The sequence below is a fragment of the Oratosquilla oratoria genome, chromosome 16 (assembly GCF_046742065.1).
Source record: "Oratosquilla oratoria isolate Oo_2021 chromosome 16, ASM4674206v1, whole genome shotgun sequence".
NCBI lineage: Eukaryota > Metazoa > Arthropoda > Malacostraca > Stomatopoda > Squillidae > Oratosquilla > Oratosquilla oratoria.
In genome coordinates, this window is record NC_134792.1 from 53,287,055 (window position 1) to 53,313,824 (window position 26,770).

General features: G+C 40.1%; 1 protein-coding gene across 1 annotated transcript; it reads left to right on the top strand.

Annotated features, from left to right (window-relative positions):
- The first annotated feature begins 237 nt into the window (after positions 1-237).
- Positions 238-26,558, top strand: LOC143034006 (ethanolaminephosphotransferase 1-like). The gene is made up of 8 exons (XM_076199826.1): positions 238-397; positions 1,847-1,915; positions 16,223-16,421; positions 16,957-17,219; positions 17,540-17,694; positions 18,415-18,595; positions 21,011-21,187; positions 21,563-26,558. The coding sequence occupies exons 1-8, from the start codon at positions 341-343 to the stop codon at positions 21,623-21,625; spliced, it is 1,164 nt and encodes a 387-aa protein (XP_076055941.1). The 5' UTR covers positions 238-340; the 3' UTR covers positions 21,626-26,558.
- The last annotated feature ends 212 nt before the right edge of the window (positions 26,559-26,770 follow it).

A 26,770-nucleotide genomic window follows, 5' to 3' on the forward strand; every position in this document is an offset into this window, starting at 1 on the left:
GTGAATCACCACTGTTATTTAGGTCCACGTAAGAAAGCTAATCCATTGTATTTAGTTCAGACTTCGATATAACATATTAGCTACGATGTTGTAAATTTAGTTATCTCATTTATAATCGCAGGAGATGTATCATAGCGTGAGTTTAAAGTCTAAGCTTTGTTCAGATTTCTTGAAACAGAGTATAGTGTCACTACTATCGACCTCTGTTGCGCATCAAGACCTTCACGTCACTAGCAGCCGATCACAGTTATTCAGTAGACACCGGGTTGAGAGGGCGGGAGGGCCGCGCTCAGTGTTAAACATCTTTGACTCATCGTATAATAAATGAGAATCATACAGAATGTTGGAAAAACGTTACTTAAATTCCGAACAACTCTTAGGATTTGAAAATTATAAGGTGAGTGTCTGAGTCGCTGCAAAGTGATGACAGTGAAGTGCAGTATTTGTTTGTGTAGTGGTATTGCAGTGTTTTGACTATTTCCTACCCACATGGAATAAGTTCTTCACAATATATACGAGTCACAAGTTACATTATCAAATGATATTGCACTTCAACTTAAAGTTAACACAGGTCTCAGGAACGTAACTTTAAGGTGTAAGTGTGTATGCATGTTTACACCATGCTAGGTTACCTCCCTGGAAGTGATGTTCGCCAATTTTGTTCAGTGGTGATCCAATACCTTCAAAGGTTTCCCTTTTCATTTTGCACAATTGATATTTAGGAGTTTACTAGTAACTGATGCTGTTTTTCTGTATACACACCAATACTCAATAGCTTACCTGTTGGAAGTGTGTTAGCAGTTGTGAAATTGGGTAATTTTTGGATATTGTATTGACTCAAATTATTCAAGGTTACTTTAATTATTCCAACAACTTCAGTTAATGCATCTCATTAAACTTGAGCAAAAATAGTGGGAAGCCATATATTCTGTGAATGTTTGAATGTAACAACAGAGAAGTTAATTAAGGTGGAATGAAATTCATCTGGTAAACATACAGGGAGAGGCAGTAGAAAGATAATAAGATTATATTTGTATCCAAACATTGTCTTTCCTAGTTATCTTGTGTGATTAGTTACTCTTTTACTTTGTAACAGATAGAGGGAAAGCTCTAAGATAAAGGGGTTAGCTGAGATCTATAGTTGTGCTGGTCAATAGGGAAAGATTTAAGATGGCTGGTGCAAGTGAATGAGAAAATGAGGTGCAACTTTTGAATATATAATGGTCCTGATTTGTTTTGTCACTCCTTTTTTTGTAAACACAACAAAATTTGACACCAGCAATCATTTGTGTATTCAAACTAAAGTAATTTGAATATTTTGTGGGAAAATACATTGTCATTTATTTTATTGTGTTTAAAAGAGGGCAGGGGTTTCTGGAGTAATGGTTGTAACTAATTTTCCCGATATGTACCCTTAACAGAAATGGAGTATACTATGAAATGTAGTAATGTTAAGGTAATTTATGAATTAGTTGTAAGGTTAAGTTGTAGTTTTGGGAGGGGATGGGTAAGCTGGATGAAAGGCAGTGGCCAAGTGACGGGTATATCATTATATGCATATAATAAATGCACCGTATATAGCGTGCATATTCCAAAAGGCCTCTTCCCCCGTATAAGGGAGGTAACTAGCCTAGACATGCACCCACCCTTTACCCAGTCAACACTTGTTTGTCTCCCAGTATTTCCACTACTTAAACAAAACTTCTGGTATTTCATGTTGTGATTAGTGGCAGTCACCAGTTGCTTGGGCAGTGTGGTGCTGCAGGAGAGAGTTTGGGCATTGGATTAATATGAATGAAGATTGTGAATTCAGAACATGTTACATTTCATCCATTTTCAATTTCAGTATAGTGCCCAGGACACAAGCCCACTCAGCAATTATGTGATGCACCCGTTTTGGAACACTGTAGTTCAAGTAAGTTCAGCAAAAAAATTTCCTCCATGAACCATAAAACCCAAAATTAGGGCAAAGAAACACAGGAATAGTGATCTGTGTATTACAACCAGACTGTGGTCTTAATACAATGATCTCCTTTCCTCAGTATATCTTTCCTCTGGCAGTGGATTTACGGTTCATTTTACAAACATTAAAACATTTAGTCCGCCCATGTATTCCTCCATCTTCATGGTATTTCTTTTGTGCTAGTGGAATCTAATTGGTTTGCATTTGAAGACATGACAATTTGAACAAAAGAAAAGTAAAAGTACAAGTAATTCTTCCTAAACAGTTATTTCATGCCAGCCACTGTGCATTAGTCATATCCCATGGGTGGTTCACACTAGCAGTGTCGTGTATAATGTGCTGGGTTCAGAATGCCTTTGGGAAAAGTTGCCTGTAATATGTGACCAGTAAAGTGTGATGATCTTTAATATACTTTTTTTTTTCAATATTTTTGTTCTTGTCTTGTTTGAGACAAATGGAGCTATTATAAGATTCCACTGGCATGAAAGACCACCACAAATAGAGCAGAATGTTTTGTAAAAAGAAAAGGGATGGAATAGTTGCTGAATATGGATGAATTTTGTAATAGATATTTGTCATAAATACTGCTGAATATCTTGTTTGTAATTCTCATAAATCGTCTGATTATTGGTTTTCATGATTTCTGAATGGTTTCCTCATGCAAGTATGCAGATTTGGAATACTAGTGAGGTAGAAAGGAAGTGTAATTGTGTTTGAGAAATACAAAAGTTGTTACAAGAATGGATATCATGAGAAATGTAGAGGTGATGAAGAGGATGGGGGTAGAAAGAGCTGTGAGATGGAAATGGTGAACAAGGAAAAGTAGCCAAAAGAGTAAGGAAAGTAGAAGTTGATAGAGTGCACTTGAGAGGGAGATAAAGAATTAGGTTGATGGATGAGGTGAATAGTGCTTTGGATACATACTGGTATAGAATGTCTGTCAGAGTGCAAAATATAGGGAGTGATTCAAGGGAAATTGAATGAAGCAGGGTGACAGGATATTCTCATTTGTTTAAAAAATTGGAGTATATGAGCGGGAGGGAGTTGCTATACAAGGAATGTTTCATGAAATATAAAGATTATGAATAAGATGCATCTTGTGATTTTATGGATGAGGCCCATATGTATTCTCTTGTTTTATGATTTTACTTTTCATTTTGCCTGTGATCCTCAGTTTTATTTAAACAAGGTAAGAAAGAATCTTAAAGAACATTCACTGTTTTGGTGGATAAATTGCAAAGGCGGAGCATGCAGACAGGAGACCTTTTGGTCCATATCTAGGTCGGATGCGAGAAAAATCATGATAATAATAAATTAATAAATAGAAACTATGATAAAGTGAATAACAAATAAAATACATAAATAAATGCATAGGTATAGTTAAATAATAAACAAACAGGTAAATAGTGATTAATAATAAATTGACATATAACTAATGATAAATGAGAATCAAAAAGACAAATGATAACAAAAAAATAAATGATAATCATTACAGCATCTTGCTTAGGTGTTTATCTCAATGATTCTTAAAGCTTCGAACTGAACTACATTGAACTGTCTCTGCAGGAAGTTAATTCTCTTCATTAACTACACTGTTGGCGAAGTTGTTTCTACCCACTTCCAAATTTAATCTATTTCCGGACAGTTTGAGACCATTGTTTCTTGTCTGATTCTCATTCAGTGTGAAAATTTAGTCACTTTTGATGTTGTCAATTCCCTTTAGAATCTTAAGACCTGTACCAAGTCTCCTCTGAGTCTACTTTTTTTTTTTTTGAAAACAGATTCATATGCTTTAGTCGATTTTCATATGATTTATTTTTTATATTTGGAATCAGTTTTGTGGCTCGCAGTTGTACTTTTTCCAGTCTGTCAAATGTCTTTAATGAGATTTTATGACCATGCGAGAACAGCGTACTCCAAATGTGGACGAACTAACGATTTAGATAGCTTATTAATGAGTGATGGACTTTTGAAGTCAAAAGATTGTGCGATCAGTCCTAGAATCTTATTTGCTTTCTCATCTTTAGAGGTGATGAGTCTGACTATTTGGATACAAAAAAAATACCACTTGAAGTGAGATATGTCCTATCTGATAAAAGGGATGAAGTGTAAATGTACGTGGGCTGATCATTATCTGAGAGTATAGGTATGATTGGGGAAGGGCTGGAGTTCCGAAACTTGAAAGCCTATGACTGAGAAATAGAAGCTACTTCTACCTCCTCAAAGTTGTCTGGTTTTGCAAAAAAAAAAAAAAATCCTGCAGGGAGATCAAGATTTTTTTCTGCTGAAATGTACAGTTATGAACAAAAAATATTGGTGTATTAAGTATTATACCATTAGTTTATTGGAAGGGGGGGAAGTGTGACCATTATTGCTCTAAGACATTAAGTCATCTGAAACGTGGGGCTGGCAACATTTATTGTTTTATTGTAAGAAAAATTACAGTATGGGATTATTGCATTATGATAAGATGCATGTAATATTATCCCTTTTTAACAGTGTAGTACAAGTATTTTGCTGTGGCCATAAAATCATGATTAATGTACAGTTTGTCTGGTGGCACCAGCGAGGGATACCTGTAAGTGTACTGTGAGATATGTATCAGAGAGATTAATCTTCTTGCTATCAGTCTTCAAAACCTGTCAACTCCATGTATGTCATCAGGGGAATTTTACTTTGTTCTGGGCTCGGCCCAAGTTCTTTCATCTTTGACTATCCTCCACCTTCTCACTTAAGGAGATCAGACAGTTGGCACCTGTTCCCCAACTGCTGTTGCTGTTACTGTTACTACTGCAGTAGTAGATCTGTTAATGAAGTAATTATATGGTCCATATTGTGTTTAGTTAGGATGGTGGTGAAAAATATATGGTGAGACGGGATATGTTTAGTTGGTTGAATGGTTATATTCATTCAGTCAATCTGCTGCCCCCTTGGTCTTTCTTGCAGAAGACCTGTAGCCTTCAGGTACCCAGCAACAGCCTCACAGGTCACTCAGGGAAGATATAGTATTGTTGTCTTGGGATTGTTGATGTGGGACACTGTAGTATGAGGTGTTCCGTGCCCTCTGTGATGGTTGCATCTGGGACAGTTTGAATTTGTAGCCAGGCCTATTCTGTGTTGGTAGTGTTTCAATGCTGGATGGTGTCCTGAGCACAGGCATGCTAGTGTGATTCTTAAGAGGTGTGTGTGTGTTGGGGGTGGGGGGAGTATTTTTCATTGATTTATTATTTTTGTAGTTCTGCCCATGGCATTATTGAGTCATAAGGCTGGAGGAAACAAGAACCTACATGGGTAAAGGCTGCTCCACTCAAAGTGTATTGTGCTGCCCATGATCTGCAGAACATGAATAAACCACATGTGTGCAGGTGTTGTCTGATGCATTTCCTTATCTACATTGGCATGTCCTGAGTGTTGCAGGGTGATCACATTGAAATCTACCTAAGTGCACTCTTATCTGATCTGTTTGACTCGGCTATTTGATGGGTGTATGGGAGGTGGAGGACAGCCAATGATTGTTTGACTCCATTCAAGTGAGAGCACTATATGTATTGTATGTTTTTGCGTACGTGTGATGTACAGGTTAGGAACTGTGTGGGGTTCTGTCTCCGTCTCTAATTACTGAACTTTCATTTCTCTTGTCTGCAAGGACTATTTCTTTTCTTCTGATTTATGTAAAATGCCTTTATAATTTTCTTGTATTTCTTTGTATTCTTTCTTCCTGATTTTTTGAGTCATTCATCATAAAGTAATAACTTAAAATAGCGCAATTACCATACATTCAGTATGTTACCCCTAATTTTCATTGGTAATATCAATTATAAACTTGATATTACAGGGTCATTTTAGTCACCGTACTCTTTGATTTTGATCCTCTGGTGAGGGCAATAGCCCCTTGCCACTGTAGATCCTTGAGTCGTGTTTCATTTGTCAAGGTGTTGGAGGGTGGTCTCTCTTGTAATCCGATGAGACCTTTTGGGGTCCTTTGGTGGTGATATGTATTGTGCACCGCACATGTAAGGGTCTTCTTGAAGGTGCAGAATGTTGGATCTCCATTTGTATGTAGACAATGTATGGATTTTGTATGATCACTATTGCTATTTTTATTTTGTGTTTGATGATTTTGGTGAAGGTACAAACACGTGCACACACACACACACACACTATCATATGAAGAGAGACTAGCAAAACTTGAACTACAGGCACTAGAGCAAAGAAGAGAGAGAGGAGATTTGATAGCTATTTACAGAATCATGAAAGGCATAGAAATTTTTGATAGAATCTGATAAAATGGGATGATAGATATACAAGAGGACACGGAAAGAAAATCAAGAAAGACAGCTATAGAAGAGATCTGAAAAAGAACAGCTTTCCTCACAGAGTAATAGACAGTTGGAACAAGTTAGATGAGAAAGTGGTGTGTGTAAAAACAATACATGAATTTAAAAATAGTTTAGATAAAATGAGATATGAAGACGGGATCCCACGAGCATAGCTCCCCTTCCTGTAAAATACAACTAGGTAAATACACACGCACTTTCTCTTTATCTCCCTTCACTATATTCCTCCCTTTTCTAAATGCCCCCTCCTCCACCGTCCGTATAGATCAGATTTTGAGCGATCGGCTGGAGTGAGGGGGCTCTTGAAGACTCGTGTCCTCCTTTTGCCCGGGGTCTCCCGATCAGCAGAGTGAAATGGTGTGGCATTTAGCTTGAAAAATGTTACAAGGCTATCAGTGTGGATGTGCTGGGATTATGATGGTGGTCACCTCGCGTCTATGTAGACCGGAGTTGGATCCATCAATGGTGGCTGATTGTGGCTACATGCCATGGCTGTGTGCACTTTGGGCAAAGGTGCGGTCCTCGGATCCTTCTGTAGGTTTCCCTGGGAAGGTAGATTGGACTTGGTCATTGTTTATTACACTGGAGCTGTTTGTTATCGGTGCGTAGTATTAGTAGGAGGGAGGAGGAGGAGGAGGAAAGGGATGGGAGCAGTCGCCTGTTGTCAGCTCTGCTTGTGTGAAAATGGGAAGGAAATACACTTGATAGAGGTATCCTGGGCCAGTCCAGAGACCTTGCGCTTACAAAAAGCAGGGAGATGAATCTACTTGACGTCCGTCTGCGTAAATAGCGACTATCTGAACACCTCTCTCCCCTTCTTGTGTAAAGGGGAGTATGATGAAACCTACCGGCCGAAGTTTTGATACAGTTCACGGGAAACCTTTGCTTATCGCCGCTTCATAAAGAACCGTACAACGACGCTCAGTCAGCGACGATTCGTCTTAATTATGAACCAACGGAGTTGGAACGTTGCTGCGGTGGCTGGGGACCGCCACCACTGTGGTTGAAACGGTGGTGTTGGTGGTGGTAAGGGCGAGGTGATGCCTACCTATGACTGGTGAAAAAAAGGTGGAAGAGGGAGTAAATTAATAACGATGGTGTGTTTCTCCTTGATTGTATTAGATGCAGACGTCGACGTTATGGTTGTGATGTATTCGACAATATAAATGTTCGACTTTGTTCGTGGTTGGAAGGGAGAGTGTGGTAGAGATGCCTGCCACATCGTCCGGTGTAGGCCCCAAGGTCGCCAACATCAACACCTACTGTGTCCGGTACGCCGTCAGTGACGCAAGAGCCTCGTCTGGGTAGTGACGTCATCGAATGACGATTTCTACGTCATCAAATGAAATGTATTTATTTGCTTGCTTGTTTGTTTTGGGTCGACGAAGGTTGCCTACATGTATACGGAATAGAATCATCAAATCTTAACCAGAATGAAATAATTTGAAGTCACTAATTGTCCGTTACGGATGATTTTATGACGTCACAGGTGAAAATATTTGTCTGGATAAATCAGCTTCCTGGAGAGATGACGTAGAATGAAAGATAAACCCACGTCATAGAATGAACATTATTGTTGGGAAATCTAATTCTTTTCTCGGATGTAAATGACGTCATAGATTACGAATACTTCCTCGTTGGGAACAATATCATTATATATATATATATATATATATATATATATATATATATATATATATATATATATATATATATATATAATGAAAACTGCTCATTTCTTGGAGAGATGACATCACTGAGAATCCTGATTTGGTCAAGGAACGATTTTAAGAATGGCTGACGTCATAGAAATTTTATCGGTGTAAAAAGTGGCATTATGAAGAAATATGGGGAAACGTCGATTTCTTTGTAGCGATGACGTCGTAGTTTATTGAAGAAATATTGATTTTGACTTTTTTTCTCTCTCCTGGGGTGCTGAGGGGGAAGAGAAAACGGTTCGGGTTATTTTCTCACGAGATGACGTCATTAGAGTATTGGAATTGTTGGCTTTCAAGTGCCGCAGCCCGAAGGCGCCGGCGACCTTACTGTATTCAGAGAACGTTGGTGCCAGCCTTCTCGGGGCAAGACCCCTCGGCGCGAATGAAATATTTTATCGATAGACACAATAAAAATTTAAAAATAGCGCCACTCCCTTCTCCAGTGAGGTCGCCAAAGTCAAAAGGGGCATATATCCACTTCCACCTATTTCGTGTGTGTGTATATATATATATATATATATATATATATATATATATATATATATATATATATATATATATATATATATATATATAATATGAAAAAATCCCACTGTCGGAGAAAGTAAACGGATGAAGAATAGAATTAGCTGTATATTTCGACCACTCTGTGGTCCTCTTCAGCAGATAGTTACATAATGTACAAGTGTCATATAGTCGATACAATGGGAACATGAGAAGGTGGCTCAAGTAACTGTACCTTGGTAACGATAGCTGTCCTCCAGGCCATCTACATTGGGTAAACGTTTTTTGATTGTTAATGTCGTTAAACAATATGATGACCATTGTCCTTTTGATGTATTATAATTTGGGTAATTTTTAATTAATGATGACTCGATGATCTTCCGGAAACTGCACCTAGATATACACATAAGGGAGATGTCACCATAGTAAGTGAAGCCCTTGATGGGGGTGAGGGTGCCTTTGGTGTCGCCGAGCGATTGGATTCGGGCGAAGAGACACGCAGACACTAGAGGCAACAGCTGGAGCCAGGACGGAGTCGGTGATAGGGGCGATGGTATAGTGGTTGTACAGATAGTAATAGGTTTTGTGGGCTTTGGAGTGGTGGTGGTGGGGGGATAGTAGTTGGTGGTGGTAATTAATGATGGTTTGACAGACTGGAATCCCGCAGCCTCACAGTGACCGTCAACGGCCAGGAGGCCTTCCCTTAAATCTCCATGAAGAAACGTTGACTTGTATTCTACAAATGTGCCGCAGTAGAATGGGAGCAGTCGCCGGTTGTCGGTTCTCCTGTGTGAAATCAAAGAGGGAGTAATGCTAAATATAGCTCTAGGGTCTGTACAAGAACAGGGCACCTCCCTTCTGAAAGATAACTAACAGCGTGACGTCATGGAGCAGGCGCGCAAGGCACCAGACACAAAGGGTCAGCCCGGTCTGTGTCTGCATGACCTTGCCTCGTTAGCTTCCTGCGTGACGCGGACTGCCCTGTTCTTGTGTAGACCCCGGGCGTGTTCCGTGGATGGCGTGTTTCGGGTTCCTGTGGGTTGCCATGGCAACCGTGGAGGTAAACACAACGGGATAGAGGAGACCTTCAATGTCGAGCTGGATGTCCTACTCCCATTCCTCTACCTGCCGCCAGGCGATTTTATTCATCACCGGGGATCCGGCTAACGCTCTCCCCTTCTGTGTTGGGGGGGCGCTTTTCCTTTTACTATGGTTGTCGCCAGGCGATTTTATTAAATAATTGTGTTCACAGGGAAGTAGGGGGTTCTGGTCCAGCCCCTTCCGTACCGGGTGGTACTGTGTATCGTAGGCTTGGTGCCGTTGGGATGTTTGGTTTTGGCAAGTTGGGGGGCCCTCCCTTGGCTGAATAAAAAGATAGTCCACCTGTAGCCAGAGTGAAGTATGTGAGAAGCGTCGTCAATGTGAAGGTCCTGATAATGATTTTGTCTACATTTCATTTATATTTTATGTGGACTTTGTTAATTATATATTCCTTTATTTGTTTATATTCAACTAATTATTTATTTGACTTCAGCTTGCTTATTTATTTATGCTTTCAAAATTTATTTGCATACCACGGGCTGAGCGTTCAATTCATGGGCATGGTTGTGTGCCCATGTGGCTCGTCCGACGACACGCGAGTGGGTAGGTAGCATGACGTTTGACAGTGACTGAGCAGTAATCGAGATGCCTTCCTAGACCCAGCACCAATGGCTGTGGCAAGTTGCAATGTGGTCCATTTGACAGATAAGGAATTTGCTCCCGTTTTATTCTTTGTCAGAAGGGAGCGGGGTTGGCGGCTGTGCTAGGGGGAGGCTGGGCCTTCAAGGTTGGGTTTACATTACGTAATGTGTGTATGCGCAGTGACGCTTTGCGCAGCAGATGTTTGGCTGAGGAACCACTGTGCATATGTATGTGTGTGTGTGAGAGAGAGAGAATATCCGATGTAGACGTGGCAGACTGCGATAAGGAAACTCGGGTTGGTTTTCCTTTTTTGTCTCACTAATGTCTACTGACCATCAGTGTTGGCGACTGCTCTACTCTGCCCGCCACGCTATCTTCCTACACTCCTTTCTCCTTTTCCTTCTTCATTCTCCTCTTGCTCTTCCTATGCCCTCGTACTCTCTTTTTTTTTCTCTCTCTCTCTTCCTCGTCCCCCTCCCTCTCGCAGCTCTTCCTCGTATACCTTCCTCGTCTCCGTTCTCGTATTTTCTCCTTTCTGCTCTTCCTCCTCATTTTCTTCCTCTTTCTCTTCCTGTTTTCCAGCTAGAGGGGCTGGCGTGGTCGTCTCCATCGTCCCGACACAGTGCACCTGAAATAATTAATCTGACTGCCGTTTCAACGGCAATAGGGAGGGCGGAGGCGGGGAAATGCCTACCTTTCACTTCACATCATTTTCCTTCATATCCCTTCACTTCACTTCCCGTCCTTTCATTTCATTTCCCTTCCCCTTCTCACGTCTCATTCTTCTTCCTTCTCATTTCCACTCGTCCAACATTTCCCTAAACCGTTCGTTATTTCACTTCCCCCTTTCCCTCATCTCGTTCCTGTCCTCCCTCACTCCCTTTCGTCCTCTGCGCCTCTGCCTTCTCTTCCCCCTTATCCCCGTTTTAAGTCATTAAACAGTACGCTCTGTTATTCTCCCCCCCCCCCCAACCTACCTTCCTTCCACGGGGAGGCTCTACATTTACGGTCGTCCTGATTCCTTCCTTCCGTCTATAGATTATTCTTTCGTAAAGATTTGCCAGGCATTTCCCCCCTACAAGACTTGTGGTCTGCGTTGTAATCTTACCAGAACAACCCTGCACGGGCAGTTTGTTTTATTGTTTATTTTATTTTCCCCCACCAGCGTAGGCTTCGCCGGCAGGGTTATGCCGTGGGCTTTGGCTTGCGGCTCTGCAGGCCTCCGGTCTTTTCTTCTTCTTCTTCTTAACGAAATTGGGGAAAAATGAAATAAAAACCGAATACTTTTTAAGTTCCTTCTTGGTTACATTTTTTATAGATGTAATCCTTCTCCAAAAGTGTCTATGGTGTGTACTGTCTCCCTTGAGGGTCTCGAGTGTGACCAAAAGTCACCGGCCTCAACTGGCTTTGGGATTTTGAAACTAATCTGAGGTTTTTATATATTAGTAGAGAAATGTGTAGAAGAGAAAAAGGGGGAATATGGTGGCTGAGTGGACAAGTGCTCCACCTTCTACAGGCGACAAAGTGGATGGATGGTGGTTCGACCCCCTGTGGAGAATCCACTCGCGGCTTCAGCGAGGGGAAATGGTGTCTTAGATCTCCTCCCGAGTTGCTCCGACAGAGGCATGCATGCCTAACCACCTCGTAGGACAGGTGGCAGCCGAAATGTTGGAAAACAAAAAGCGTGTCATCAGCGAGCTATGATGAGAGAGATTAGGTCAGACGGGGTCAGGGTAGATTGTTTGTCCTCTTAGCAACGGAGGAAGAGGAGGAGGGGGGATGGAGGAGGAGGAGGGAATGGATCCCCGTGCGGGAGTCTAAGACGGTGTCCTGATGAGACCTTAATTGAGGTTAAGGGACGGGGGGGGGGGGGTGACCCTTAAGGGTGTTGATGGTCCTTGGGTCAATTTGGTCGACAGCCTGGGTCGTCCTTTGATTTTCTTCAGATTGATGCAAGACTGTTTTTAGTTTCGGTTAAGGAGGAACTTCGCTATAGTAGAGGTGTTTACATGGTGTTTTGGTTATGTTGAGCTCGTTAGCGTTAACCCTACGTGAGCCTAGATTACGGCATTAAAGAATTCTCTATCATATACGTGTGAGTGCATATATGTATACACACATACAAACTCTTATACTTTTTTAAACCAAGTTATACTACGTACAAGACGGCAGTGTAACATCGTATGCCTAGTATAACATTGTCACGGCAAATGTGGGCTCGGATGTGAAAGTGGGGAAAGGGAGCGACTGTAGGGAACAGACGTCGACTATGGGCGGACTTGAAGCTGCAGGTCGAGAGGAAGGAAGGAAGCTATGGGGGACGGGGGGGGGGCTTGAGAGGCTGGCGGAGGGTGGGGGCTAGTTTGGAGTATAGTTCCATAATTTGGGAGTGAGGTTCTTTTGTCAGCTTTTAGTAGTAAGTACAGTTATTGAAGTATATACTGATTATATACCCCGGGGTATGAATGAGTACAGTAGTTTAGGGTATTAATTATTAGGGAGCAGTTTGAGTGAGTACAGGAGTTTAGGGTATATAAGTAGTAAGGAATGGTTTCAAGTAAATGTTGGTTATTTAGCAATAGGAAGTAGAAGGGTGGCATAGGTACAGTAAATATGGTTCAGAGTGTACAGGATATTAAGTAGTTGATGGTAGAGAGATGGTTGTGGAAGTAAGTGTAGGGCAGTGGTTCCCAACCTTTTCTGGCTGGAGGCACCCACCCACCCTTGCCAAGCCTTTCAGAGGTCCCCGGCACCCTTATTAGAAAATTTAAATTCTAGTTTGTCAGTATTTTGATGATTCAGCATTAGTGTAACAAAATTTTGTCCCTGGATAATATGAAAATACTGATCTTTACACTGATGCTGATTTAATGAACAAAAATGGATGATAGAGGGTCTGTACTACGATTTTTTTTTTTTTTTGGGGGGGGGCACCTTCAGTTGTTCTCGCGGCACACCGGTTGGGAACCACTGGGGTTTGGAGCGTGTACAGCGAGGTTGGGAGTAAGGAATAGTTCAAAGAAGTATAGACGTATTAAAGGGATGTAGTAGTTGGGAGCAAGGTTGGAGGGTGCTCGGGGAGTTAGAGATGGAGTAGTTGGGAGTGGAATATTGGTAGATTGAGGGAAGAAGGGGAGTACTTATGTTTAAAGGATTTTGTTCATTATTGCTGTTGTTATTATTATCATTATTATTATTATTGGGAGGCGAAAGTGCCTCCCGTTGGGGAAGACGCCAAGGGCGAGGTCAGGCTGTGATGTAATGGCGAAAATTAGCAAGTTAATTGGGAGAAATGGGGATGGAGAGCTGCCGGGAGAGTACGCTGAAAGCTGTGGGTGGGGGAGTGTATGTACTGAGAATCGACCTTGAACAAGGGAGGAAGGGAGAGCTGGGAGTGGGTGAATAAAATTGGGTGGAGAGGGGGGAATATGGAGTTTTTCGTGACGTAGGGGGTGGGGGGGGTGTTTGAGAGTGTGGGTGGACTCATTGCACATAGGTAAAAATAACAGCAAGTACGATTACAAGTTATTTGGAAATTCGTTAACAAAAGTGGATAGTGAAAAAGATCTCGGCGTAATTATCAGTAACGACCTCAAATCATCCAAGCAGTGTATTTCAGCCTCTGAGAAAGCAAATAAGATTCTGGGATTGATTGCGCGATCTTTTGATTTCAAAAGTCCATCACTCATTAACAAGCTATATAAATCGTTAGTTCGTCCACATTTGGAATATGCTGTTTCCGTATGGTCACCGAATCTCATTAAAGACATTGACAGACTGGAAAAAGTACAACGGCGAGCCACAAAACTGATTCCAAATATCAAAAATAAATCATACGAAAATCGACTTAAGCACATGAATCTGTTTTCCCTAAAAAAGCGTAGACTCAGAGGTGACTTGATACAGGTCTTTAAGATTTTAAAGGGAATTGACAACATCAAAAGTGACCAAATTTTCACATTGAATGAGAATCAGACAAGAAACAATGGTCTCAAACTGTCCGGAAATAGATTCAATTTGGAAGTAGGTAGAAACAACTTTGCCAACCGTGTAGTTAATGAATGGAATAAACTTCCTGCACAGGTAGTGCAATGTAGTTCAGTTCGAAGCTTTAAGAATCATTTAGATAAATACCTAAGTAAGATGCTGTAATTATTATAATTTATGTTACATTATTTGTTTTTGTTTTGTTATAATTTGTCTGTCTGATTTTCATTTATTATTAGTTATATGTCAATTTATTATCATTTACTATTTACCTGTTTGTTTGTTATTCAACTATACCAATGCATTTATTTATGTATTTTAATTGTTATTTACATTGTTATAGTTTTAATTTATTTTTTTTTTTTTTTGCATCCGACCTAGATATGGATCAAAAGGTCTCCTGTCGGCATGCTTTGCCTTTGTAATCCTTTGTAAATTGTCAAATTTCTTCGACTACTTTTATGGGTTTCATCCTGCCACTAGAATTTTATCGTTTAGTGTTGATGCATTTTATTAACTGTATTTATTCAACAGTGAAATGCATTTTGTTACGTAGAAAGGTGGTAGACTACGTTGGTTCACCCCTTCCGTACCGTGTGGGTGGCAGCACTTTTGACGTTGGGTTAATCTATTCAACTGTATGTGACTGCTCCCAACCCGGAAGTGAGGGGGCGATTACAAGTTTTGATCGTCCCGAGAGGGGATTACTCGCGTTTGTCTATAGAAATGGTGGCTGTGGAGAGTCGGCGGGGAGGGGAAGAGTGTATTGGCAGGGGAAGTTGACCTGGAGAAATTGAAGCCATCAAGAGTTGATGGGGAGAAGATTGTGTGTTGTGGAGACGACCGACAGCGTGGGCAGAAGGAAGGAGGGAGCGGGAGGGGGAAGGGGTCGGTCCACAAACTTTTCTTTGTGAACTGTTCCGACAGATTGGCTGAGCTCGATTGTGACAACACAAGGCGCGATTATGAGAGCAGGCTTTGGCTTGCCGGCTTAAACTCAAGGAAGGAAGGAGAGAGAGAGGAGACGACATTAATGACGTCATCAAGCCTCGCAAGAGAGTCACGAACACTTGAAAGTTCCGTTTATTGGAACCGATCCTTACGTGGGGGAAAGTGACGTCATGTCGCGTTTGTGTGTGTTATTTTGCAGATGTCCTCGTTTATGTCGCTCACACACACACACAAGTCTCCGACTTGCACTACGGCGGTCCGAGTTCGAATCCTGCCCAGGGCTGTAATAATTTCAGTATCGCTGCGCTTCGAGTTGTTACTCCAAATCTCGTGGGCAGGGAGTTGGGGGGGGTGTCTGCGTGTAAGGTCACATCATTACCCATAGATCGGTCATACGAGCTCTGAGCTCTCCTCCGGGAGGGAAATAGCTGTCGATCACGAGTCCAACACGTGATTCAGAGACCATGGTGAACACGTTAGGTATTAAGATTGCAGTGTAAAAGACGAGTCCACAAACGTTGCTCCTTTCATGTGCTTTTTATTGGTTCAGTGGTTGGCGTAAGGGCAGTCACGCCGGAGACCCGAGATCGAACCCCGCTGATTGCTGGAAGGCACTAACACTTCATGCAGTTACTATTTCCATTGAGCAAAAGCAATGTGGTGGTTTGGCATAAACAACAGTTTCCATAGAATATTGATTACATTTTATTCAAATCTATTCCACATCTCGTTATATCCTACTCTTATTCTGTTCCTTATTCCCCCTCTGCTGTACCTATCTGTATTATAATGTTATCATAGGTTATTATATTTATAAATAATTATGTGATAATTTGTTTTAATAATGTCTTTGCAGCATTAATAATATTGATATTGTTTTGTTATTTTCTTTTTTCATTATTGTTCTTGTATTTGATTCCATCGCTTGGTACCTTTTTGATGCTTGAATGGAGATGGTGCAAAGTGACATGAAGGTCTTTTCTGTTACATCTGTCCTACAGGTCTTTTCCATAACTTCTTTATGTCATACTTAGTTGTGTTCATGTTCAGTAATTAATTGAAGAAATTTTATTTTCCAGATATGTCCGAAATGGGTAGCACCAAATGTCCTGACATTTGTTGGGTTCCTATTTACCGTAGCAAATTTTATGCTACTCTCCATATACGACTATTACTTCTTTTCGTCGAGCGATGATCCAGCTGTTAAGCAATATCCTCCGGTTCCTAACTGGGTGTGGTTAGTATGTGCATTCAACCACTTCATGGCTCACACGCTAGGTAACTTAAAACTCCCTTTTATTGGATGTTAGTAATTTGTATTTTATTTTATTTTATTTATTTTTTATTTTTTATTTTTTCTTCTTATTGTCAGCTCGTTAATATTAGTTGCTGAGACATTTACTGAGTTGTAATGACCATGTTGATATTAGGTGCTTGTATGTAATGGAGGCTTCAGTGGGGGGTTCATACAGTGGTATAAGATTTTAACAAGAATTGGTAACATCAGAGGTGATAACACATTTCATCTAAATGCATGAGGGGATGGAGAAGGGGGGTCGCCAAATTTATGAAGCGGCCTTGCCAGGAGGTGCCAAGATAAGAGGGAGGGAGGAGGGTGGAGGGGAGTGGAATAGGTGGGAATGGTTTGTATGCCTTTTTCTTTTGGGCTACCCCCCGTGTAAGGGAGGAAAAGCCTTTAGTATATATATGTATGAACAAACAGGCTGAAAAATAATTACCTCAGACTGTCAGAATGTAGAGAAGTAGACAGAAGTTTGCATTTATCTGTATATGTCTTTGTTCTAACACCCAGATGGCATAGATGGAAAACAAGCGAGACGGACAGGTACCTCGGGTCCTCTGGGTGAACTGTTCGACCATGGCCTGGACTCCTGGACGACCTTCTTCATTCCAGCCTGCATCTGGTCAGTCTTTGGACGACTGGACTACAGCATCGGTCCCCTGCGATTTTACTTTGTCCTTTGGAATGTACTGACGTGTTTCTATACGTCACATTGGGAGAAATATCTTACTAAGATATTGTTTCTGCCATGGGGCTATGACATTTCTCAAGTAGTGAGTATCTTCAGCACTATAAGTTGATAATTGAATAAAACTGAGATTGCGGTAGGTATTGAGTTCAGTGATATGTTTGAAATTGTTAATTTGTTACCTAAAAGGATTTTTCTTCCATCATTCCATTGGTAACTTTTTAGTGAAATATTGTTCTACAATAGAGATGAGATTAAGTGCTTGATTTTAGAACTAGATAGTTCATATTTTTTAACAATGAATTTTAATTTGAATACATATTATCAGTTATTAGTTTTCATCTAATGCTAATACTAAGATATAGCAGATATTAAGGTACTAAATTACTACACCTTCATTTGCAGATAATATTTATTATATATATAGTAACAGGAGTGTGGGGTCAAGGGATATGGAAGTTTGAAGTGTTCGGAATTCCTTCTGGTGCCATGTTCGAAATACTTATGTATGCTGGTTCACTTGCCAGCTCCCTGCCCATGTCCTTTTGGAATATTTATAAGTAAGATTTGGAACATTTTATTTATTTGTTTATTTTCAAATGTTTGCATGACTTATGTTTCTTGAAGTCAACACTTTACATTCTAAGCTGCATATAGATGTTTATTTGTATAGGCACAAATGTACAGTAGTTTTCATAGGCAGAATTGCACGCTAATTGATTAATTGTCGACACAACTTTCACAGAGGAAAACTCGCAGATCCACAGTGACTGGCAAAAGTCATTCTGGCCTGCCATAGATTTCTATGGGAAAACTCTTTAGACTGTTGCCTGTGATGTATCAGTGTGGAATTATTTCTATGTCATTGTTTAAAAGTAGTAGGAAGAGGGAAGCAGTTGCATGTTCATAGGTCTCCTTGCGTGAATAAGTATAAAAAATACAGTTGAAGTTGTTCTTGGGCCTGTTCAGAGACAGAAGTGATGGTTAGGTTGGATTGAGTTAGTGGTATTTTTGGGGAAGAACTAATGTACAATTTTCACATTTTCACATAATTAGGAGGGAGTGAAAAGATAGAAACATCTCATATACGGTGAAAAAATAAATTCGGATTGTATTTTACCATCATGAGACAGCTGTTGTTTACATTATGTAATTTAATTTATTGTGATGAGTGTATATAATAACTTGTGTATATGATCTTGTATGTCTAGCATGGTAGTATTCATTTTGTAACCATGCAGCTGCCTTTTTTTCCACATGTAAACTTGGGGTTATTTCAGGTCGTATCGTGATGGAAGTGGTAAAATGTTGGGTGTGCAGGAAGCCATACGGCCACTGGTTACACCTCTCGTCTTCTTTGCCATCACAACAGGCTGGGTGGTTTATTCACCAAATGATATCATCAATTATGATCCAAGAGCACTTGTGTTCTTAGTAGGAAGCATTTTTGCTAATATGAATGTGAGTATTTAGTTTCATGACACAATAGTGATATTTCTTTGTACTCCACTTTCTTCAGCTCTTTTCAGAGCTTGATGTGGAAGCACTGTGTCACTGCATTGACCTGGGTGGTGTGGCAGGGGATAGGAAGGTCCTTTTGTCCACAAGGTGATAAAATAAGAGTGGTAATGCCATCTTCCCCTAAAAGAGGAAAAAAGGATTCTTGGTAATAGATAGAGCAATGTTTGAGGTAGCAGCAGGGGGGTTTATTTGTGATGTTGACCCCTCCATTAGTAAAGGGGGCCGAGGAGATATTTTAATGCTAATGGTAAGCAGGATAAGTATAGTCGGGTATGGATGGGGTCACTGTTGCACTTTTTATCCATTATATTGAGGTGTGGTCTTATGTATCTTTGACCACTTGGTATGAGAAAAGCAGGTGGTGATTTCCTGCTCACCATGACTGAAAAAAGTAATAGTATTTAGAAAGTAATACAGTAAGTCCTCGTTATACAGTACATATGCATTCCTGAAAACCTTAACTCAAATTGAAATGACCATATACCGAACCCATTATAACATGTAATAATAGGATATGGCAGACGTACCTTCTCCCTGCTCTTTCTTCAAAATATCTAGCGGATACCGTATCTGTGAATTTTTCTTACCGTAAATAGAAACAAGGATAGTAATTACCAAATACCATAACTGAATTTACTGGATAAAGAATACCGTATAAGGAGGACTCACTGTAGTCTGAAACCCATTCATTCCTTTTCCACCCACCAACCTTGCCTCCCTCTCATGACCCTTCATCCACATGGAGTTAAAATGGGAGGGAGGGAAGGGTGGTGGGTGGGAATGGGTGTATGCCTTTTGTCTTGGCTACCTCCCTTAAGGGAAAAAGCCCTTGCTATATAGGTAGAAAGGAATGGAGTGGGTGGGGATGAAATGGGCGAGAGTGGGGTTGGGACTTTTGACTGTGGCTGCCTCTAACAAGGGAGGTAGCCAAAGGCATAAATCCACTCCCACCCATTTCATCCCAACATACTCCATTCTCATTCACCACCCCTCCCTCCCACTTTTCTTGGCACCTCCTGGATGATGCATCCCTGCATATCACCTACTGCTCTGGGTCAGAAGCATTGCAGCAAGACATAGCATATCCACAGCAAGGCCACTTCATTTAATCAGGGACCCCCACTCTGTCCCCTCTTGTAGAAAAAGAGATGGGGAGAAATCCCTTTGGGCTGCATCAAAATATCATTCAAACATACTCCCAAACATCACAGCATCATCCATACAGAACCATTTTCCACTCACCCCTATCTTCTGTCTTTTCCCTTCCTTCTTCAATGAACATTCCCATCTTTCCCAATGCCCCTTTTACTCTATTCATCCATCTCATCTTTGGTCACCCCCTCATGTTCACTCCCCCACCTCTGCCTTCCACACGTCTTTTACTAATCTTTCTTTATTCAGTCTTTCCATGTGTCCAAACCATCCCAATACTCTTTCATCAACCCTATCTCCCAACTCCCTTTCCACCCTTGTTCTCTTCCTCACCTCCTCATGTCTCACTATCTAGTCTAGTAACCCCTACCATACTTCTCAGGGATTTCATCTTAAACACATTTAAACGCTTCCTCTTTTCCTCTCTTATTTTCCATGATTCTGCTCTGTACAGTGCTGTCAGCACAATCACCCCATCATATGATCTCCTCTTAGCATCCACTCCCAAATGTGTATTTCTCATTACACTTTTTAATCCCCCAAGGCATTTACTTGCTTCTCTGAATCTACATTCTACCTCCACCTCCTCACCTTGTTTCTCATTCTATCCAGCCAAGTAACCCCTACCATACTTTTCAGGCATTTCATCTCAAACACATTTAAACTCTTTCTCTTTTCCTCTCTTATGTTCCATGTTTCTGCCCAATACAGTGCGATTGGCACAATCACCCCTCTTAGCATCCATTCCCAAATGTCTGTTTCTCATTACACTTTGTAATCCCCCAAGGCATTTACTGGCATCTCTCAATCTACATTCTACCTCCACAACCACAACCTTTCCCATCACATTCACCCCCAAGTATCTAAAGCTATCCACTTCCTCCAGTCTGTCTGCATTAATACCCATTTCCAATTTGCTGTTATCCTCTTACCTTATACATCTCATCACTTTAGTTTTACCCATATTTATCTTAAACTTCTTCTCTTGCACACCTTCCCAAACTCCATCACTACCTCCCTTGCAAGGAAGAAAAAGCCCTCGGTATATGTATGTATATAGATAGAATAGTCTAACTTCTTAAGGACTAAAAAGTATCCTCTTGTGTTACCTTGATGTAACATTTTTGCACTTTGAAGTCAACTTAACATTCTTATCGTGAATTGTCTTAGTAATGTGGTTATCCCTTTTCTTTTTTATTTCAGTGTCGACTAATAGTGTCCCAAATGAGCAACACACGATGTGAGTTGGTCAACTGGCTGCTGATTCCCCTGAGCATCGGTGTAGCTATTATCGCTGCAGCTCCCTCACTTGAAATCATCATTCTCATTATTCTGAGTGTTATAGCTTGTTTAGCCCACATTCATTATGGAGTCTGCGTGGTAAGTGCTTCAGTGTTAAGTACTTAAGATACTTCAGTCTTCACTACCCTGACATACTGAAAGCTTTTGAAGTAACCAGACTTTTTACTCATCTATGGAGGAAGAGTGGCTGGCATACAGTCTTTTCTGTTGAGATGGCTGAGGATGGAGCCTGCTTCCAGACTGAATTAAATCGTCAAATATTTGCCATGACAAAATATTTTGTCAATTGTATGTTCATGAATTGATAAGCATGCACATGCAGTAAGATTCATTTAATCAACCACTATTATCTCTTGCGGCCACTGATTTAGCCAAACATCTTTATTCTGACAATAGATAAAGCATTGTACTTAAAGCAAATATCTGAAACTTGATAATCTTGTTTATTTACAGGTGAGACAGATGTGTGATCACTTCAGGATCAAGTGTTTTACAATCAAGGACAGAGGAGATTGACTTTTAGCCGACAGCGCTTAAAAATCTATAGAAGACATGGCAGCTGAAGTTTAGTGAAACTGGATGGTCACGTCAATAAGAACTGGTTCAGGCAGGTTTAGTAAAATTATTAAGGTATGGTGCAGTTATTCCATAGACAAGGTACAGGGATCATGCCCTTATGATTCCTGGTGTGAAAAAGAATAGAAGAGAAATCAGCCAACTTGTTGGTCTTGTCCAAGATTTACCCATAGTTAGTAGGTGGGTAGAACAGGTCTGCTCTACTTGAGCCTCAGTGATGTGTGGTAACTCTTGGATGGATTAGTTCTACAAATATTATGATACAGGTTCGGTGATCACAATGAATCATTGCCACAGTGTGTTGACAATAATATGCTTAACTGTAGATTACACTTTTGACACTGTCACTTTTGTTACTTGCTCACATTTATACACAACAGACGTGTGTGGCTTGGTAGTCACATCGCCAATCAATCATTTGTTGATAGGGAGAATAAGAATTATTCCTGTGAGGCCGATAATAATAATTATGACAATTTGACTAGTTTAAAGTGGAGATGCGTGATCAACATGAGTGATACGTAGAAGTAGGCTACTCAGGTGTATTTTTCCAGACCTTTCATTTATTTGATAATTGCAGGAGAGTTTACGCATTTATTTTTTTAAGTCGTTTCATCACCCATTTATTGTCCTTAATTTGGTAGGAGATGTTTTGTATATGTTGAGGAGCTTGCCTGAGTTTCTTACCTGACTTCATTCCTAACCTCACTTTTCCTCAATAGTCAGAGGGAATTGGACCTAATTAACGTAATGCTTGCCTGCTAGGCACAAGGATAGATGTCAATGAGTGTGGTGTAATGTGATTTAGTATCATTTGGTGCAAAATGCTTTAAAGTCTTGTGCAGACAATCCTAAGTTCTCAGGCCTCTTGCCTTGGTGCAACAGAATTTAGTTTTGTTTAGGAAATAGACACTCACTGGTAGATATTTCCTCCGTTTATGGTAATCCGTTTTGTGATAGCACTTACCTACTTCTGCAACTTCCAGGAAGTTAGTAGGAGCCTTGGTATAGTACAGGTCCCTTGTTTCATCTTCAGTCTGCAAAGGTATTCAGTTAAACGGAAAAGGCTTTCAAGACTTTTGGTAAAATAAAACCTCTTAGGAACCCAAGAGGTACCAGATTGCAATTAAGATTGGTTTGCCCAAAAGTGCTGCTAGGACTTGCATATGATTATAAGATTTCCAATGTCATGGTTGAGAATTTCATCCTTTGTACTAAGATAGGCCCTGATTTTAATCATTGTTGTAGAAATTGCCATATCTATTTCCTGACTTCTGTAAATGTGTGGAATATGTATCAATTTCTTGTGAACTTCCCCCAAGAACCCTGGCCCTGAAACACCTTTGACTTCATTCCCAAAATTAAGGAAAGGCTCTTCCTCTCCCATCCAAGCAATATCAGTTGGTATCATGATCGTCTCCCCAGTGGATTTCTCAGCACAGTTTATTTCTAACGGTACTGTCTATGTCTTGCTGCATTGTCATTGACCCAAGCAGTGTGACTTGGGGCAGGGATGACCATTCATCCACAAGGTGCTAAGATGAGAGGGGCAATGAACGGGTGTGGGGTGAATTGGGTTGAAGCTTTGACTTTGCCACCCTCCTTATATGAAGGAAGAGTCCTTTTGGTATGTACTATCACTATTTGCAGGTTAGTATCTACTCATCATCTTTTCTATCATATTAGTGTGGGAAGATTAATTGAAGAACTGTCACTATCTAGCAAATTAGGGTTACCAATTGGTTTTGTATGGATGTGGAAGAAAATTCCTTACCCAAGTTTTAAGAACATGGCCCTGTTCATTTTTATTAGGAACCTCTTTAGTACTCATGGGAACTCAGGAATGCAGTACAACACTTCTATTCAAAGTTCCAGATCTGGATATAGATTTGCAAAAGTTTGAGTTTCACCATTTATTGTAGTGGTTGGATTCTGATATTCAAATTTCTTTTTGTCAGAAAAAGGTAGGACTCTAGTAAATTCCCATATTTTTGTGCAGCAAATAATTAGAATAATATTGGATAATGCTGTATGTCTGCTGCAGTGATATTACTGAAAACCGAAATCTAAAGGTATTCTAATACTTAACAGCAAATCTTATGGTTGTAAAAGTTCCATGAATTTGGGTCCCATTGATAGTTCCTCTGCTTTGATGTGAAGCAACCTAGTCCATGCTTGTGCTGTAGTCACAAGACAGGGCAGCACAAGATTTGCTCTCCCTTTCTGCCACCAACACCCCTAACCCTGTTTGATAGATTCACTTGTTTCATGTAGCAGGTGATTCTGTCTCATAATTTTGAACTGATTTACACTGAAATTTCAGGGCCTGAGATCAAAAACTGCCATTTTCTTGCCTGTATTCCATCTAAATATGGGGTTGCTGCTCTGTATAGTATACCTTTTCAGGCTCTGAAATTTTGTTGAATAATATAAACATTGTTTTTCAAGACACCCTCCAATTAGTTGCCAAAAGTTTGGTTGGAATAGATAATGCTGTTCTTGGATCTCCACAACATGTTCTTTAATACAGTGTCCTCACCTAACTTGTTTTGCTCTTATCTTGTAATGTCTACTCTCCATCTCCATTATTACCTTGTTCTTTTGTTGTTTGTGTGTCAAAGTCAATATGTGGATATCAAGGTGGTCAAACTATTAGATATCCAGTAGAATTAGAACATTCCTTTATACAATGAACAAAGTAGAAACATTTTCAACAGTTTTGGGTAGAAGGTCTTGAGAACTCTTGGAGTTACTTGTGTTGTCAGTTTGCCTCAACTGTGAATGGTATTTGGATAGGTGCAGGGTAGATGTGGGGTGGGTGTATGATTCAAGTCATCCATTCACCCCCTGTTTAAGGGTGAAAATGCCCTTTGATATGTATGTGCGTGTGTATATGTATGTATGTATGTATGTTTGAGTATAAGCAATCCCATCCAACGTGTTGGCTTTTGCATCAGCAGGCAATAGAGCCATGATTTCAGAAGTCTGCCCTAATTGTATGCAACCAATCTGCTTGATTTTGAATCCCTGCTTGATTGAAATGAATCTTAACAAAATGAAAAGCAATAGCCTCAACTGACTTGTCTTGTGTTATTTTTTATTGCCATACTAGATTTTATTAAACAATATCTTTGTTGTCCTGTTTTGTCTATGCCCACCACTTACTGCTCCTACTAGATTTATGCTGGCTTTACACAATGATTGCCATTTCTTGTCCCATCTGTTTATAGGTAGGCCAGTCTAATGTATTCTATTTTAATATTTTTAGTCCCGTTTATTTTTGCATTATTTAGTTCAATGTCAACATGTGTTTAGCAGGGATACAGTGCTGCTGGAGCCTTGCTGAATACCACTGACACCTCTTGATTATTAAGAGAAAGTGATAGTTACTTTCAAGATCAGCTATTTTTATTATTCACATAGATATGATCACGATTTATCTAAAATTTTGAGCTTCTTTAACGTGTATATTCAGAGGCTAAGAAGGATTTGTATTGATTTGACCATGCAGTACCCATTGCAATAATTGGCACCTAAAAGAAATTAGTGATGCAGTAGTGACATCAAACTTGTGTTAGGTGAAATTTTTTAAAGGATTCAGGTAGTTGTCACTAGCTGGCAGTCAGTCATTTTCTTGTAGTTCTTCAGGTTTATCATGGTTGCTGTAGTACCTGTGCTCAACCCCCCTGAACCCCCCATTCCCACCCCCAACACCTTAATCTCCAACAAGTGGTCCAGAAGTCCATGAGCTTAAGATAGCTATATCCTAAGTCCAGCCCATCCCAACCAAGCTCAACTAGTTTAGTTTGGGCTAATCTTCGTGTTTACCCATTTATTACCATGGCACATTGTTAAGGAATAATTGGTTGTGGTGAACATTAAATGATGTCAATTAGTAGAGGTCCTGAATGTGGTCTTGGATCATCACATCAAGATCATTACTTGACCTGGGGTCCACTTAATTGTTGATTTATCATTTGATTGATTGATTGGTTGATATTTTTTCTTGCCACAACAAAATCTAATGCTCTATGATGATTGATAGATTACCTTGTCCAGATATTCTTACCTTTTCAGATATAGTAAATTTTTCTTATATTTCAATACTCACTGTTATATATATATTTTTATTATTTTTTCTTGTCTTTCTTTCCTTTTATTTCACTTTCAATCTCATACCAATCACTGGGGACCTGAACAGTATTTATCAACAGTATCTTTTCCTTGGTTCAGTTTAGCCTGTGAAACTTCAATGAAATGAGGTACTTTTACAGAATGTTATTTAAATTTGACAGTAGGTTGACTTATGTTTTGTAAGTGAAGAATAACTAGTTCATTTCAAGATTCAAGTTGTTACTTTGAAAGTTTTTAACTAAACTCATCCTGAGATATTCTAGTCAAGACTAATCATAACTACCATCATTGAAAGGGGAGATGCAGTTAGACCTTGGTATCCGTATTCCTTACTTTCCTAATTAATCTTCACGTTTACCCGTCCCTGTAGACCCATGTCCAGTACCACAAGCCTCCCCCTCCCCACCTCCCCCATTGCTACCACTTGGCATGACTAGTTGCCATTTAGTGCAGTGCATTAGTTGTATTCTCAAGTCTAACATGTAGAGTCTCACTTGTTAAATGATCACCTGCACTGCTTGAGCAAAATTTGTAGACGACCTCCCAGTTCAAAAATGAACCATTTAGACTCCCATATATATATCAACTTGTTTTTTAAAAGGATTATGCTGAAAAGAAATTGACCTTGTTTTGAAACTGAGGTAGGAGTGATGTTCATGTATAATATGTGTATTATATGGCTCTGTTACCACCAAGATGTACAGTTACTCTTGATTTACAATAAATATTGGAAAGGAGATTACTTGTCTGTTTCTAACACCTCTTCATTCTGGGTCATCTTCTTGAACCTTGCTAAAGCATTGGGGGTTGTCACAGTTCATATAAAACCACCAGGACCATAGAGGATAGCATTGGTAAATATTAGGGAGGCGGTATCACAAAATTTTGACAATTTGATATGTTATGTAAATATAACAGCTTATTCACACGATAGGTCCCTAAAATGGTGCA